This window comes from Miscanthus floridulus, chromosome 16 (genome assembly GCF_019320115.1).
Source record: "Miscanthus floridulus cultivar M001 chromosome 16, ASM1932011v1, whole genome shotgun sequence".
In the NCBI taxonomy this organism is placed as follows: Eukaryota; Viridiplantae; Streptophyta; class Magnoliopsida; order Poales; family Poaceae; genus Miscanthus; species Miscanthus floridulus.
The window spans coordinates 119,752,428-119,770,389 of record NC_089595.1 but is presented as its reverse complement, the minus strand read 5'-3'; the positions used below and the strand labels follow the sequence as shown (position 1 = coordinate 119,770,389).

The 17,962-nt window shown below is 48.4% G+C and overlaps 1 protein-coding gene and 1 pseudogene across 1 annotated transcript; one reads left to right on the top strand and one right to left on the bottom strand.

Annotated features, from left to right (window-relative positions):
* Window positions 1-7,556: 7,556 nt before the first annotated feature.
* Window positions 7,557-17,962, top strand: part of LOC136511587 (uncharacterized) — a 240,639-nt pseudogene continuing 230,233 nt past the window's right edge.
* On the bottom strand, window positions 14,063-16,149 carry LOC136513457 (IQ domain-containing protein IQM1-like). The gene is made up of 3 exons (XM_066507463.1): window positions 15,436-16,149; window positions 15,180-15,356; window positions 14,063-15,071 (listed from the first exon to the last, which is right to left on the bottom strand). Exons 1-3 carry the CDS (start codon window positions 16,126-16,128, stop codon window positions 14,214-14,216), a joined length of 1,728 nt encoding a protein of 575 aa, XP_066363560.1. The 5' UTR covers window positions 16,129-16,149; the 3' UTR covers window positions 14,063-14,213.

The following is a 17,962-nucleotide window of genomic DNA, read 5'->3' as shown; positions in this document are numbered from 1 at the left end:
TGCATCGAGTTTGTTGTTTTGCGCGCTTTAAAATTCGTGCGTGTGCAACAGCTCGGTCGTAGGCCGTCGTGGGCGCGGTCACCTCGCGGGGTCACCCTATGCCGCGCGTCTGGCCATGCTGTCAGTCTGGTCGGGCCGGTCCGCCCTGGCTTGGCCGAGGTCGGCCACAGCCGGCCGTTGGACCGCGTTGCCCGTTGTCGTCTTTTCCCCTCCCACGTCGCGCGGTCGCCGCCCTGGCCAGCTCGGGTCTCGCCTAGGCCACGGTGCCCTGCTGCCGCTGCCGCCCTGCACATTGTCCCACCACCGCGGCTGCTGCTAACTCCTCTCGGAGGTTTGCGTGTGCGCCTGCACGCGCTGTCCTGTTGTCCCCTCCACATTGCGCGCGATGAAGCCGTGCTGCCCGAGGTCAGCGCGCACGTCGCATCCGTGCCCTGCTCGGCTGCGCTGCTGTCTGGTCGGCTGGCCGCTCACGCCACACAACTCGGTCGACTGCGGGCGCACGTCGTGGTCTGGCCCAGCGCGCGAGCCGCTCCTACCGTGCCGACCACGTCGACCCCATCCTGCTGTGGATGTGACCGGAGAACGGACTTGGTGTTTGATTTCTTCCTCTGCCTGCCACGGCCGACGGGGCCGCCTCCGTAATCCAACTGCGAGGGACCGCCAACGCCTAATTCACCGTGGCCTTGACTTTGTTTGGGTGTCGGTCGCCTGGCCGACCCCTCTGTCCTCGGAGCCGACCCCCACCGTACCTGAAAGGTCCTTGTTTGGTTTTGGTAATTGAGTGATAACCTAGGTGGACTAATTGTGTTTATGTGAGATACACAGGTGATTAGTCCATAGGTACATGTGTGTGAGCAACATATGCCATGAAGGTGAAAATGGCTTGGAAATGTTGCAAAGCTCACACATGTGATGATGAAGGAGCTTAAATGCACATGAGACATGACATTGAGTCATGTGATCAAGGTGGAGAAGATCAAGACAAGACTTGGCTTGATGGACCGGTTGCAAGCGTGAAGGGCAAGTCGAAGGCTTTGGAGTGATGGACCGCGTGGCGGTGAAGCTTGAGCAAGACTTGGCGCCGATGGACGATGGCAACGGTGAAGAGCAAGTAAAGTCAAGATCGATGAACCAATATGATCATGTGATGATATGAAGTGGATCATATCATTGTTGATCGTGTTGGTGCATGTGTTGCATCAACATTGAAGGAGATGGAATGGAATGCGCAAGGTAAAGGTATAACCTAGGGCATTTCATTTCACCACTCATAGGTGTGTAGAGAAGTTTATGATCGGGTTTAGGATAGATGGCCGTACTATCAAGAGGGGCAAACTTATTTGCATATCGGTCATCTAGTGCCACTCGAGTGATCTAACTTTGCATTATCGCTAGGATCGAGTGGCGTGGCAAGTTGAGTGGCTAACATCCTTTGGGAAATGATTGTGAAAATGCTAACATACATACACATGGTGGTGTACACTTGATGGTGTTGGCACATTTACAAAAGCAGTGGTGTTTGCAGGGTTGAGATGGGTTTGGGTCCCTCTCTCCCTCCCGCCGAGCTTGTTCGGCGGGATTCGGCGCTTTCGGGAAAATGGAATACCTATTTTCTATTGCGCCGGATGCAAATTCTTATGGTTAGCACACTTGAGCAAGGGTGAAGAAAATGGAGGAGATGCCAGCGTCGGTCAAGTGACCGGACGCTGGATCCAGATGCACCGGACGCTGTCTGCCTGCGTCCGATCGTGCTGACGTGGAGTGTAGCAGCTGCTGGAAAGTGACCGGACGCTGGTGCTGCGTCCGATCGCGTTCGACTGGACGCGTCCGGTCATGCTCGGGAGCTTACTAGAAATGACCGGACGCTGAGGGTCCAGCGTCCGGTCAGTTGAAGCTGGAGTGTCCGGTCAGGTCAAGTGACCGTTGGAATCGGGACACGTGGTCATCTGCGAGCGACCGGACGCTGAGGTCCAGCGTCCGGTCAACACGACCGGAGCGTCCGGTCGGCCCGACCGTTGCCCAGTGAAGGGGTAACGGCTAGTTTAGCCCTTGGGGCTATAAATAGAAGTGGCCCTCGGCCATGGCTGATGCTGAGCACCTCAAGGGACTTAGTGTCCATGCTTGTGAGTGCTTGGGAGCCCTCCATCACACATATACTTGATAGTGATCATTCGATTGTGTGAGTGAGCGATTCTAGTGCGATTGCATCGTGAGGTTGCATCGAGTGGCACTAGGTGATCGAGTTGCAAGCCGGTGGTGCTTGTTACTCTTGGAGGTTGCCACCTCCTAGACGGCTTGGTGGTGGTCTCCGTCGAAGCACGCAAGAAGCTTGTGCAGCGCTCCGGAGAAGTGCTTGTGAGGGGCATTGTGCTCGCCCCGCGAGAGCCGCTAAGAGCAACTCTAGTAAAGCGTGTCATTGAGCTACCCTCACTCAAGGGGTAGGTTCTTGCGGCGCCCGACGTGCGGGCTTAGCAGGTGATGCTAATTAGCCGCCGAATCACCAAGTGAGCGGTCGACACAACGGGGACTAGCGTGTTGGCAAACACGTGAACCTCGGGAGAAAAATCATCGTGTCAACCTTGTTCTTCCCGTTGGTTTGCATCCCTATTACATAAGCTTGCAATTACTTTTATACATATTAAGCTTGTGTAGTTGCTCTTGTAATTAGATAGCTTGTGTAGCTTGCTAATTACCTTCTTGCTTGTGTAGCATAGAAGTAGCTCCCTTGCATGACTAATTTGGTTTTAGTAACCTTGTTAGTCACATTGCTTAGTTTGTGTAGCTAAGTATTTGCGCTCTCTAATTAGGCATTGGTTGTCTTGTTATTGAGCATTGCTAGTGAGCTTAGTTAGCTTTGTGCTTTTGCTTACTAGCATGTGTAGGAGCTCCCTTGTTGCTTAAAAGTACTAGAGGCATAGGTTTGTGTGACCTTGCTCCTAGCATTGATTAAGAGAGCTCTAACTAGCCCGGCACCTTTGTTGCATAAATGTTATCTTTGCAAGATGCTAGTGAACATATATAGTGGGGTATAGTCTTGGCTAGACCGATAGTTTTAATTCCGTATTTGTATCGGTTAGCCGACGCAATTAAGTTTTAGAAAAGACTATTCATCCCCCCTCTAGTCGCCATCTCGACCCTTCAGTACCCCAATTTGGAGTTTTTTGCCCCGCCGCGCCATTAAGGCCGTGCTCGGCCGCCATCATCGTGGTAGTCCTAGCTGTTCATCTCGAGCCTAATTGGTTGCGCCTCTAGTCTCGCCACAACCCTCGCTCCTCCCCGCGCACCACCGCGGAACCTCTACCGCTTCCTAGCTTCCGCCGACACGGTCGTGCTGTCGCGGTGCGCCGCCGTGCCATCCGGGCGCACGTGGTCAGCGTCATTCGGGGAGTCTCTGGCCGAGTCGTCACCCCAGCCGGGTTCGTGGTGAGTCACTGGAGCTCACCCGCCACCCCTACCACTCCTTTGATGCCCCAGCTCACCGGAACACCGCCGCCACCGTTGCAGATTGCCGTCATCGCGGGGGAGCCATTCCAGTGCGCCTCCGACTTCCCAACCGCCACCCATCCGTGCACGAGGACCCGTAGGTGAGAGTCGACTCCCTAGATAAGCAGTAGGGTGTCCTAGTTGGCCGACGTAGTCGGCTGGTGCCGCTGGCTGCCGCGTCGGTGGGCGGGGGAGGCGTCGGGGACCTCTGCGTGGCGAGGGCGAAGGTTTAGAAGGGTGTTCTTGCGAAGTCGCGGTCTGTAGGAATAGTACATAGGACTGCGGGTTGATTCTGTCGTTTCGCGGGGGAGTTTTTGCTTAAACGACGGGGCGCGTGCGGGCTCCTCCGCTGCGGGCCGTCTCACGCGTGCATGGCCGCGTCTTGGGCCGCGCAGGGGCGTGCATGGGCGGGCCGCGTTGGCGCGTTCGTGGGCCACGCCGAAGAATTCGTTTTTTCTTTTTATTTAGAAAATAAATTGGCTTATTAAATATGTGGTAGAGTGGAACTTTGGAAAATCATATCAAATCATGTAGATGTCCAAAAATGGTGAAATAAATCCTGTTAAGTTCCTAAAAATATTGCCTACCTGATAGTATGGTTAGTTTATACATGTCTTTGTCGATGCTAAGGTCTATTAAAGCAATTGAAAGCGTTTAATATTATTTAGAATAGGATTTGTAGGAATTCTTATAGCAAATTGGTGATAGCTATGACCATGAAACTTTTACAGTGGCTTAATTACTTTATTATGTGCTCTCTGCCATTTTTATAGCCCTAGATTAGGTTGAGAAATAGGGTAGCTAAGTTATCCTTGTTTTACTACATATGTTAAAACATGAATAAATAAAGGGGATGCACTATAGTCGCTAAGTAATACTTGACTAGGATGATACATGTTTTGGAGAAGTAATGAGTAGCCTAGCACCTTAGCCATTAGAGTCAGCTTAGTAGCTCGGTGGGCATATTAATATTGTAGAGCTGCTGTTGTCATATTATTAAGCTTTGCATTGTCATTTCATGCACGTAGATAATGAGTTAGTGGAGTTCGTGACCGCGGGAGAACAAGAGTTCGAGGAGGTGATCGAAGAGTACGAGAAGGAGATCTTCGTGCCGGAGGAGTTCTAGGAGCCGCCCGTGACTGACACCACTGACGTTGCACTTGCCCAAGACAAGCCCCGGTGCATAATCCCTTATTTTGAATAATCACTAGGAATATATATATGATGTGCATTTACGTTACAGGCGTTTTATGGAAACTACATGCATAAAGATATCTACCTATGAGTCCTACTAGTATAGGGCGAGTAGCTGCTATGCTCAGGATAGCGGTAGCGTGAGTAACCTGTCGTTACTCACAACAGGTGTTTAATATTATTATGGTCTCATAATAAAAATGGGAGAAAGGAAAATGGTGACCGGGCAGGGATATGGTATGGGTATTGGTGGGTGTGACAGGGTGTGTCCCGTGGCCACGGGGCATAGCTTGGTTGCACTGTTTTCCCTGTCCGTGTCAATTAAGGACCGTTCGTGGCATGGATCCTGGTCAAGTCACAGACTTATTATCCCGGGCACATACTTGCTTATGGGAGCAGGAAGGCTTGCTCCTCTCTTATCATGGGTTCCAGCTCTTTTCGGACCGACTGTTATAGGTGGATTATGGGGTGGAGGTCTAAGTATCGCACTGAGGCGGGGCCTCAGGTGTTGGGAACTTGGAGTCCCAGTTTGGACGGAGACCTAGACCCCATGACAGGAGGTTAGTAGGTTGGTCCTGCTCGCACAATTTTTAGGTTGCGAGCAGGGCGTGTCTTTTTTGGGTACCTAGCTGGGCTACATTGATTCGCGAATCGCCGTTTCTACGTGACGGTACGGCTTGACTACGCTTCGGCATCGTAGTAAGAACTAGCATATAAAAGATGGAAGATGGCTCTGATTGCTCAACCCTTGCTTAATTATAGAACATGTGCTTACATAGAAGGTTGGATAATGAATAAAACATAGTTGCTAATAATCTAAGGACCCACTCTTAGTATTGTTTTTCGCAAACAAGAAACCCACAAGCTATAAAGCCTATCATATTCCTTGAGAGTCGGGAAATATATTCCCTAGTCGGGTAAGTCTTACGAGTACATTGTGTACTCAGGGTTATTTTACCCTTGTTGCAGGTTGACAAGCTAGGACTTGTGTGGAGGATTTCTCTGGTGGGCACAGATGAATCCTTATATCGTATCGCTAGATGTTTATTCTATTTTCGTTGTTTAAATTATCGTACTCTGAATTCTGGTATTGTAATAAATAATTTCTAAGACTCTATGTTGTATGAAATGGACGGAGTATTGTAAGCTTGTACTTGTTATTGGATCCTGGAGTAAAAATGTGGATTGTTCGAGTTCTCCCGTTGGGTGCGCTCGATGGAACGACTCGAGTTAGTTCCCTTTCGGAGCACTTAGTGTCTAATGGAAGACAAGTGCCTCCGAAAGTATGCTAAATCGGGCTGTTCTGCCACACATACTAAACCATGTGACACAGAATATATGCAATTTCACTCATTTTCTCTTACTTGGTTTCTCATTTTGCTAGGGCCAACTTAGACCACATTTATATGCAAGGAAATATTATTTGTTTAATATAAAGGTTTTTTTACTTACATGCTATCTAACTCATTTTAATAGCAAATTTAGCTAAGTTGTCTTCATTGAAGTGCCATGGTAATTCTAAGGATCTTATGGAATATGGAATATCATTTAAACCTACAGATAGTACAGTGAAACATTGTTACAACTATGATGTGAGTGGAACTACAAAATGACAAATGATTGTTGCATGTATGTTCTTATGCCACTTGGAGGTCCAAAAGTATTAGGTGTCATGAGATCCCCTAATACCGCTCTAAATACCTAAGTCATTGTTACTATCTTGAAGTGACATGATGATTCCACACTAGAAAACATATGGAATCTATAAGAGCGTTTAAAGCTACGGATAGTATGACGAAACATTTTTGAATTTGTGGTATGAGTGGTATTATATGCCGATAAATGTTTGTCCACTTGGAGCCTCATAGTTATTATGTGTCATGCAATTCCCTAGACCCACTCTAAATAGAACCTAACATATGATTCCTAGCACCTTAAGGTTCTTTATCATCTCTATCAATGATAGCATGCACTCCTAGATGTGCTTGTTGTTCATACCTCCACACCGTCGCTCTCTGTAGTTTTGGTGAACTATCCTATTACATCTTTTCTCGTAACTTGTCTCGGCCATTGATAAGCCATATCAAGGCAAAACTGCTCGCCGATTTGAACAGGCTTTGGGATGTCATAGTAGTCGTCTTCACGAAGCTTCGATGGACAGTGTAAGTACAAATATACTGTTCCATGATGTATCCATTTTCTTCTTGAAACGAAAATTCATTTTCTTACTAGTTACTAAAATTGTATCATGAACTCCATCAAATGCTTGGGCAACCCTAACTCCCGCCCAGCGCAACAAAGAAGAAGAAGAAGAGTCAGGCGTCGGATTAGGGTTAGGGGTTAGGTTATAGGGTTTAGAGGGGAATCCGGTCATTGATGGCTTCAGAAGAAGGTTTGGGGGAAGTCACCATGACATTGTGGTGTGACGTGGTCCAGCGGCGCGACGAGATCATCGCAGAAGGCAAGAGGACTGTGAGTGATAGGTGCATCTGCATCGTGAGTTGTTAGGGATGGGTGGTGTCGAGGCCGTGGCAGCAGGAGTCGGGGCGGCGATGAGGTGATGGAACCGGCGCGTGCCGATGTCGGCAGGGGAAGGGCCTGCAAGTAGGCTGACTGAGTGGTGGCGAGGACATGGGCGGTGAGGAAGAAGGGGTGATGTGATTCCCCATTAAATGATGGGCTGCGGGTTAACAACCCTAAGGGCCTATTTGGAACGCGGGGATTTTTTTTATGTTCCTGTGTTTTTTCCGTGAAATTGAACTGATTCCTGTGAAATTACTGCGTTTCAAACAGGTCATAAATTGTATATACAGGGAGTAATTTTTCAATTTATTGTTTGTCACTTTGAGTTGGTTTCCGAGTCGATGAGGTAGCGGTAGGAGACCCAGGGCAGGAGCAGGAGGGGAAAGCGAAACGAACAGGAAAACGAGGGGCACCAAGGCAGACCAAACCGCGACGCCATTCCGTTAGCCATCTTACTGTTCGACACCTCGATTTCTCAGTAATTTCTCCTTTTAGCCAGGCAGCCGGGCCGTGCTCGAGAAAATAAGGACACCAGCAGCACGAAAGGGGAAAAAAGGAGAGCAGAAATCCCCAATCGCCCCCACTTCGATCCACTCGAGCCCTAACCCCGAATCTCCCCGGAGCATCAGACTGAATCCATTCGATTCCCTCATGGCAGGTTCCGTCTGCTTCTGCTAATTCCCGGGATCGTCTCCACCGACGCGGCTGCGCCCACAGCTGCCGCCACAGCCATGGAGCCGCGCATCGGCAACAGGTTCCGCGTCGGCCGCAAACTGGGGAGCGGCTCCTTTGGGGAGATCTACCTCGGTTCGTTCGCAATTATGCTAAAAGATTTTGTTTTGGTTCCAAAGTTCCCATCTTGGCGAGTTGCTGATAAGTTTTTTTACCCTTTCCGCTATTGTCTGGGTCTGTGTGATTGTGTAGGCACCAACGTGCAGACCAGCGAGGAGGTCGCAATTAAACTGGTGAGTTCCTCAGTATTTTCCCCTAATTTTGCGATTTATGGTGATGCCCCTGCTGTCTCGGCAAATAAGTATCGCCAGACTGCACGGATCTAAGGCTGCGCAGGTCTAATTGTATGTTCTGTTGTTGTTTGTTAAAATAATCGATTGCTTTGGTTTTACTGGCAGCTCTTTCTCACATAACTCACTTGTTAATGCGTTTTTCTAAAGCACAAGGTTTGCAATATGTCAATATAATAACTTGATAACAGCTTGGTAATGTGTTCTGTAGTACGCTGCATGGGAAGCTTTTATTTAGCCGCCCCATTTAAATTCCTGTTGTGAAGACATGGAATGTATTTACATCATTCAAGATATAATTCATTGTTTGACTTCTAAGTACAGCTTTTAACAGCACTGCAACTATGAACTTACCTGGTACAAATGCATTGAAATTTGTGTCATTGTTTTTGGGTAATCTGTATTGTTTCCATCTACCGGATTCCTACGTGGATGGATAACAATCTTGTTGCTCCTAATGTTTTATCCAGGAAAATGTTAAGACGAAGCATCCTCAATTGCTTTACGAGTCGAAATTATACAGAATACTTCAAGGAGGAAGTAATGCACACACTTATTTTATCTTCTTTATCTCTTCATTCCCTCTGTTTGTTTTTAAAATTTGTGTTGACTCTCATTTTTCTCTTCATCTGCAGCTGGAATTCCAAATGTTAAGTGGTTTGGCGTTGAGGGTGATTACAATGTTTTGGTTATGGACTTACTGGGACCAAGCCTTGAAGATCTTTTTAGCTTTTGTAACAGGAAGCTGTCCCTCAAAACTGTTTTGATGCTTGCTGATCAAATGGTATGCTGCATCATTGAAGCATGACTAGTTCACTATTCTGTTTGCTTACTTTCTCATTTTAGGTTCACTATTCTGTTTGCTTACTTTCTCATTTTAGGTTCAAGTTTCCATGAAGCATATTTCTGCTCAACCCATCTGCTTTCATTTAATTGTATATGATGTTAATGTCCTCTATTTTCCTAGATCAATCGAGTTGAGTTTGTTCATTCGAAGTCATTCTTGCACAGAGATATTAAGCCAGACAATTTTCTCATGGGTCTTGGGAAAAGGGCAAACCAGGTGATTAGTTATATTCCCTCAATCTACCTTTACTTGTGGGTTTAATAGTAGGTGCACGCATTAATAATTGCTTTTAATCTCTTTATAGGTTTACGTTATCGATTTTGGACTTGCAAAGAAGTACAGAGATACATCAACACACCAGCACATTCCATACAGGTAAGCATGCTATGAGAAATTTGCATGAAATTGCTGTTCAACATCTTATTTATTTTCACTTTTACTGTAAAATAATTGTACTTGCTCCATAGTATCACCAACAATATATTTTACTGCTGCAGTTTCTTATGCTGCCACAGTAGGTCCGTAGTTATTTTATGCTCATGTTTGATATTGTTCCACGTACCACTAGAAATTCAAATATCTGGAAAATCTTTCTCTTAGCGTGATTTCAGACAGCACCTCAATTTAAAATATCTGAACCTTCAGTCTTGTCCATTTAATTGCAGAGAGAACAAGAACTTGACTGGAACAGCAAGATATGCAAGTGTAAATACCCACCTTGGAATTGGTAGGTTTCATTCAATTGGGTGGTAGTTAGTTTCCAGGCATGCAGTTTCTGGATTCCTGAAAAAAATTCTCTTACCTTTCCATGACATTTCATTTTGATATCATAGTTGATGTCTTCGCGCAGAACAAAGCCGGAGGGATGACATGGAATCTCTTGGATATGTACTGATGTACTTCTTGAGAGGAAGGTTGTTTACTGTAACCTGATTCGCTGTTTCATCTCTGATTTTCTGATATGTCTGGGTTAACACATTGTTTGCCTACTGTCAGCCTTCCATGGCAGGGCCTGAAAGCTGGGAACAAGAAACAAAAGTATGAAAAGATCAGCGAAAGGAAAATTGCTACTTCAACTGAGGTCACACATTGTTCTCTACTAACTGTGTTTCTTTCTTTGGTGTATATGTTCTTATTGTGTTTCCCCAATTGTAGGCCCTCTGTCGTGGATATCCTACTGAGTTTGCTTCTTACTTCCATTACTGTCGCTCACTACGTTTTGAAGATGCACCGGACTATCAATACCTGAAGAGATTGTTCAGAGACCTTTTTATTCGGGAAGGTTGGTTTAATATGCCCAATATTTCATCTAATGATAAACCGTGTTTTTGATTCTCAGTGTTGCAAAATGCTAACTCGGAATTATGTTATCCATTGGGCAGGCTTTCAGTTTGATTATGTTTTTGACTGGACCATTCTAAAGTACCAACATGCACAGATGACCACTGCTCCACCACGTGCAATGGTCAGTACAATGAATAAAATTACCCTCCTACCTTTCCTCAATGGCGCACACATGGATATTTTTTTTCTGACTATGCTCATGCCTTCTTATTTAGGCTCCAGCAGTAGGACAGAGCTCTGGGATGGCTCCTGTGGCAAACAACAATAGACATTCAGGTCTGATGCTCAAGAATTTTCATTTAGCAGTTGATACCATCCATGCATAGTGCTGTATGCCCATCACAAGTTAGAGTTTGAATGGTTTCTTGCTGCTTGTTTCTTTTTTGAAAAGATAAATCTCATGCAATGTTTCATTAATTTGCCAGTTTTTTTTTGTAGCAGTAGCGCACAGTGAATTAGTCTGGCAGATTGAATATCAGATACTTCGAGAAACTTAGATATGTTATATATATATATATATATATATATATATATATATATATATATATATATATATATTTGTGAAGCAGCCTTCTAAAAGGGGTTTCAGTTACAAGATTACTGTAATGAAATGAAAGGTTGAAATCAGTCACATTGTATATTTAAAACAATTAATTGGTAATGGAATAAATTTTCTTGCTGGCCAATTCTATTCTATTACGAATCTATGGGACCATTTTGTTTATATGTAGTTTAAGCGTTGCCGATGTGCCAGTTGGTTAGATTATTTAGTTGCTTGACTGCCCGCTGCATTCATGTATAATAGGCACTGAAGAGGGAAGGAGAAGTGGGTGGTCAGATATGGACCCAACGCGACGCCAGGCTCCACCAGTAGTTATAAATGCAGGCAGCCTAGCCAAGCAGAAGTCCCCTGTTCGGCCTGAGACATCGACATCCAAAGATGCTGTGGTGAGCTGTTTGATATTTTCACGTTGTTTGGTGCTGCTTTGTGATAGGAAGAAGCGGGGGGATTCTGGAGTGTTTGTGTATGTTAGTTGTCATGTATTATCTGACCCTTAAATGACATGTAGTTCTCCAGTTCGACTTTTTTGGGACGTTCAAGCGGATCGTCAAGGCGGCCTGCTGTCTCTAGTAGCCGAGAGCCAAGCACTGAAGCGGAGCAAACACGTAGCCGCACCACTGATGCAAGCCCAGGGGCATTCCAGAGGTCTGGAGCCCCGCGGTGGAGCCCGCAGATGCCTGACTCCTCGGACGGCAAGCGCTCGTCTTCCAGCAGGCGCCACTCATCTAACCCGAAGAACTACGAGTCTACCATTAGGGGCATGCAGGGCCTAAACTTCGACGGCGATGACAGGGTTCACTATTAGCATCTCATCTGTTTGGGACCTGACAGGGTGCATCGTCGGTGTGCTGCCCCCCCCCCCCCCCCCCCCCCCCCCCCCCCCCCCCACCCACCCCCATAGGATGCTCCCATCTGTCAAGATCTCACCGAGATGGAAGTACCAAGGGCGGCTGGATAATAAGAGGTTTGGGTGAGTGAGCCTGAAGTGCAGTCTGGGCGACGGCTCTTAGAAACTGTGTCAATGGCTATGCTTAGCCTCCGTTGTACATGTTGTCATTTCTTTGATTGTGCGTAACGGAAGGGTGCCGCGTCCTGTGAACGATGGTTTATTTTGAGAGGGATTTCTTGAGGTTCACATTTGATGTGATGTGCGTGCTGCTTTGGTAGAACATTTGGGAGAGGTTTATCGTGCCTGCTCTCTCATGTAACTCCAGATTCCTCAACTGCTATATATGTTTTTGACTCCGTCTCTGAGATGTTATGCTGCTCGTGACAGATGTGAGCTCGTTGTTGTTCCACCTGTCGTAGTTTTGTGCGATGTGGTCGCAGGTTTGAACAGCTGCTGGCGACCAAAAACCAGTTTCATCTGAATGCTGCATGAAGACGTGCATGCTTTTGTTTTTGACGGGATCGTGTACGTCCACGTTTTGACATGCTGTCTTTCGTTTGGGCTTGTTTGGCTTATAAGTTATGGCTGAAAATACCGTTGATTGATTTGGTGTAAGAGAAAAATATTGTTCATTGGTTGATAAGCTATGGCTTATAAATCAAATACGATCAAGCGAACAGGCTGATGGTTGGTTATGGATTGGCGACGGTTTTGTCAATTGCAGTAACCAGGTACTTTCCTCGAGGTTACCTAGTAATTTGCTGGTGAAATATGCTGCGCTGGCGTTTGGCAATGACCGAAGCCAGACCAAACCAAGTGCAAGCGGTGAAGAGGCGAGGCAAGGCCTGGCCTGGCCCTGGGTAAGAAGACCAAGTACTAGCAGTGCAGCGGCTACGTGTGCCGTCACAGAAAGTGAAGCAAAGTCCCTGTCTGATTCAAATGTTTTGCACGGGACCAAAAATCTAAGAGCCCTTGACCGCGGAGGCACGTGCCTTGAGAATAGCCTGGATAGGTAACACAGACGCTGACGGGCGAGATGTCTGTCTGTCAACGAACACGTTCGCCTGCCTGCCATTAAAAACTGTCGACTATAAGGATCATGTACCAATAAAAGAGATTTTTGGCTGAAATGAAAACTAAGGGCATTAAGTACACGAATGCCAAGTGTGCACTCAAAACCGGTTCAACAGTTCTCACAAAACCAGTTCGACAGTTCTAAAATGGGCTGATTTGTGATTTCTGTGAAAAATTCTTGTCTGAAATTCCTGCGTCTTAAAGGGACGTTAGTATACAAAAGGTGTTGGTCAAAAGAGAAGCTCAGCTTTTGTCAAGTCGCCTGGCGTTGTTCGCAATTCCAGACGGGTCTAACGTGACAGCGCGTGCCTTCACTCGGAGAGAAGAAGAAGATGAACAGTCTCATTCCATTCGAGGCTACCTGCCTTGCTGGTTTTTCTTTTTCATTCATTCTTTGGTTCAGTTCAAAGAGGCGTAGCAGTGCTGTCCTTGTCAGTCTCGGCTGACCAGTATGACTCTTTCTTTCTTTCTGTCTGTCTGTCTTTCTTTCAGTTCAGACGATCAATGAAATCCATTCAGAGTCTGCGCGTGAAGTTCACAGTCGTCAGTGATTTGAGGTTTGTTTCTTTCTTTCACTTGGCTTGTTTAGGGCGTGTTTAGATTCCAAAATTTTTTACGCAGTACCCGTCACATCAAATCTTGCGGCACATGCATGGAGTATTAAATGTAGACGAAAAAAAAACTAATTGCACAGTTGGGTGAGAAATCGCGAGACGAAACTTTCGAACCTAATTAGTCCATAATTAGACACTAATTGCCAAATACAAACGAAAGTGCTACAGTAGCCAAAACCCAAATTTTTTTTTTGGATCTAAACGCGCCCTTAGTTCCAAAAGCTACAGTGGCCATCACATCGAATCTTGCGATACGTGCATAGAGCATTAAATGTAGACGAAAAAAAACTAATTGTACAGTTTGGTTGGAAATCGCGAGACAAACGTTTTGAGCCTAATTAGTCCATAATTAAATACTAATTGCCAAATAAAAACGAAAGTGCTACGATAGCCAAAATCCTAAACTTCACCCAACTAAACAAGCCCGTTTAGACGATCAACAAAAATCCAGTCTGTGGCTCTATGCTGTGCAGTGATTTCAGGTCAGGTTAATTTTGAACAAACCAACGAGCATTACAAAGAAATGGAGGAATCAGTGTAATTAAAAAGCTAAAAAACTCTTGCTAGTCAGCTACTGTATGTAATGTAACCATATATCTACTGCGAGCACTACTTCCGAGGCCAAGAACAAAACTGCTGTTTGCATCTGAATGATGTGATGTCAGTGATTGGCTGGTGACGAGGTGGTGGCCTTGCTGCCTTTCTTGTTGCCGGGCAGCGTGAGGTGCGCCGTGGGTGGGCGGATGCCGAGCCCGAGGCCGAGGCACTGCTGCTTGAGCGGCGGCGGGCGCAGGCCGGTCGGGCTCGCCGCGGGCACGCCCATGTACTGCACCCGCGGCGACAGCCTGATGCGCGGGCTGGGACGCGGCGACGGGATGGGCGCCTTGCCTGCCCACGGCGACTGAGGCGGGCACGGACACGGCGGCGCCGGCCTGTTGGGCGACAGGTTGACCTGCTCCAGCGCCCGGCTCTGCAGCTCCGCCGGGTAGTCCCGGACGCAGCCGATGCGCGCGCCGGCGCCGCTCGTCCATTTCGCCACCACCGCGCGGCTGCCGGTCTCGTTGGCATCCACGGCGCCTGCTGCTGCCGGCTCCGCCTCCAGCTTGGCCTCCTTCTCCTCGTCGTCGGCTATGCTCTGCTGCTTCCGCTTCAGCGACGGGTACTCCTCGTCGTCCACGGAGCACCTCTTGACGTCGGTGAGATCCACCTTGTTCTCCTGCAGGAAGGCGATGAACTCGTTGAAGTTCTCCTCGGTGGGGAGGTAGTGGCCGCTGTAGGGCCAGATGGCCTTGAGGACGCCGTCCTTTGCGACGAGCCTGCCCGCGGCGGACGTGGCGCCGCCGGCGAGGAAGCTCGAGTGCTGGAACTGGCCCTTGCGCTTCTGCCCGACGTAGAGCGACCTGGTGGTGCTGAGCACGAAGATCCATTTGGACTCGTCGGTGGTGTTGACGGGCAGCCCGGTCTGCAGGTACGTCAGCCTCCCGTCCTCAACCACCACTTGGTACGCCGCCCGCTCGTTCTGAATGGATGCCATTATTCGTTTCAGTCAGTCAGCGGCCGGCCGGCTGGCGAAACCAAAGAAAGGGGAGGAAACTTCATGAATTCGTAGGCAGCAACGACGACGCACCATTCCCAGGTACATGACGAGCTGCGAGTTGAGCTTGGTCCTGGGGCAGCTGGGGTGATGGATCTCCCTGCCGCCTCCGATGTCCAGCCAGTAGAAGAATGGCTCCGTGCTGGAGCTCTGGAACCAGATGTCGTAGTAGAGGTGCAGGTTGTGCCCGTACCGATGCCGCGGGTCGATCTGCAATTATCATCATTTGTTGCATGCATTATATACTGAAGACGACGACGAGGACGGAATTGAAGAAGGACGGACGTACTGCTTCGAGCCAATGGCGGAGCGCGAGCTTCTGCGCCTTGTCGTCCTTGGAGAGTCCCTTTCCGACCTTGGCGATTCGCTTGCCGGCCCTGACCCACCGCGACGCCGCCGTCTCCTGCTTGCCCCCGCCGGCGGTGGCGGTGAAGAAGGAGATGGAGGTGCGGTCGAGCGAGGCGGAGTCGCAGAGCTTCCACCACAGCTCCTCGATGACGATGGCGCAGTCGGCCAGGGTGCGGCGCGTGCGGTGGCCCTTGAACATCTTCTGCACCCGGGTGGCGGCGGCCTCGTGGAGCGGGGACCGCAGGACGTCGACGGTGGTGTCGGCAGCAGCCATGGCCGGCCTGCCGCCGCCGCTGGTCGGGCTGTGGAGGGCCAGGCGTCCCGGCCTGGCGCCGTGGATGCGGCGCTGCACGGGCGACGCCGGCGGAACCGGAACGGCGGCGGCGGGCTTGTTGGCGTCGTCGATGGCGCCGGCGCTGGCCTCCCAGGACTTGAAGCTGAGCAGCGCCCGCTCCAGGTTGCTGGCCGCCGGCACCTTCTTGGAGGAGTTGGTCCTGAGCAGCTTGGGCGACCGCGGGAGCATGTCGTCGACGACGCTGAGACTGCTGATGAGACGATGATGGTCCCTGCTACTACTAGTAGTAGGGCTCGTCGCCTGCAGGAGCTTTGGGTGGTCCAGTGACCGCAGAGTCATAGCACTAGCAGCTCGGTCGGAGCTTTTGGGGGGTTGGAAGTTTGGAAGGGAAGGACGGAGGATTTGTGTATATATAGCATGCAAGCCGCTAGCCGGTAGCCGCTGGAAACAACACAGTCCACGGAGCACCGCACGCACGCAGACGCTATGCTATGCAGCCGCAGCCGCAGAGGGGGCGAACCGGAGGAGGAGACAAGTCAGGGCCGCGAGCCGCGGACCGAGTCCGACGTCGACGTCGACGTCGACGTCTCCTGCCCCGATCGACCGCCACCGATCGACGAGCTTCTTGTCTTTGCTCGCTGTCGCTGGTAAAACCGCGTCTGTCCGTCGCTTTCTCTGAATCTCCTAGGAGTACTCTATCTCCGTTCTGATAAAAAGTCCACGCGAGTACCAAAATACATAATATAACAGTAGTAGGAGTAGGAGCAGGAGCAGGAGCAGGGACGACGACGCAGCTCACTGCGCACGCATTCACTCAGTTGCAGCAGGGCAGAGCAGAGCACGCACGCGCATGCACTTTGGCAGCAAAGGAGCAGAGCAGGGTCCGTCGTCTACCTGTCGGATCGGACGGACCCGTTGCACTTGCATTGCACTCCAACACAACAGCGACTTGTTCTTCCCTTAGTCTCTCTCTTTCATTTCATCAGAGAGAAAGAAAGAAAGAAAACAACTTGAGTGACTGACCGACGCACTGACCACGCGGTTCTTCATCCGCGCCGTCACGCCGGCGCTCGAATTCGTCCATCTTTGTTGGCTGCCATTGCCACAAGTGTGCACGTCAAAGAAGCCCGTCGTCGAGTCAGGATCTGATTGTATGCAATAGTGTATCTACCACAATCGGGAGTCATTAACCTAACCCGGCAACCCCTAGCAGCTAGTGCTATATATAAGGCAGTGTAGGGAGCTCTTGAAGCCCTCTCGAAACCCCATCGGGATGTCTTTATATATGCGTCGTGGACAGCCGATGCACGTGACAGCACAGAAATTAAGTAGTATACATGATTGAAAAAAATGCCGCTATTTGGTATAGTCTGCAATTTTAAACCTTGAACCCAAAGTGTTCATGGGTATACAATGCACAATCAATACAAGTACGAAGCGCATTGCGCGTGTACTATTATAAGGCATTGTTTGGCATAACTTTACCAACTTTAGGAGCTATTTTGTGCCGAATGAGATAATTCATCTGAGGAGTTCCTAAAAACCTCACAAGAGTGGAGAGGAGCTGGAGCTATTGGCCTATTGCTAAACAGCACCTGACGGCGGATGGAATGTCCTGGGATTATTAGGAGACGGACGGTTGAAGGAAGGATTGAATTCAGAATCAGAATTCCAGTCGCACCTTCAACGCCTACGTACGGGACGGGCCCGACGGGTCCGTCCGCGTCAGCCCGGCTGCTACGAGACACAGCTCATCCATGCATGTGCAGGTGTCCGTCGGTTGGGTCTTGTGACTTTAATTAAGCTAACAATATCGGTTGCTTTTATAAGTTTGATCAAGTTTATACAAAAATATCATTTTTATGTCATCAATATAATGTCGTCAACATAACGATACTTATTCGGTATCTTAAATATTAATAAATATTTGTATAAATTTAGTTAAACTTACTCTTCCAAAAATAAGAATTGCATTTTTTTTTATGGACGGAGTATACAGGAGTATTCATCATCCGTATAGCAGGTTGACTCCAGTGTTTTTTTTCTTTATCATTTTCACAACCGTACTTACTAAGCATTTATATATTTTATATACGTTGATCAGCATACATAATAATTGTCGTTATTTGAATCTTGACTTTATTCCGATCCGTCCCGACGAATGAATGAAATG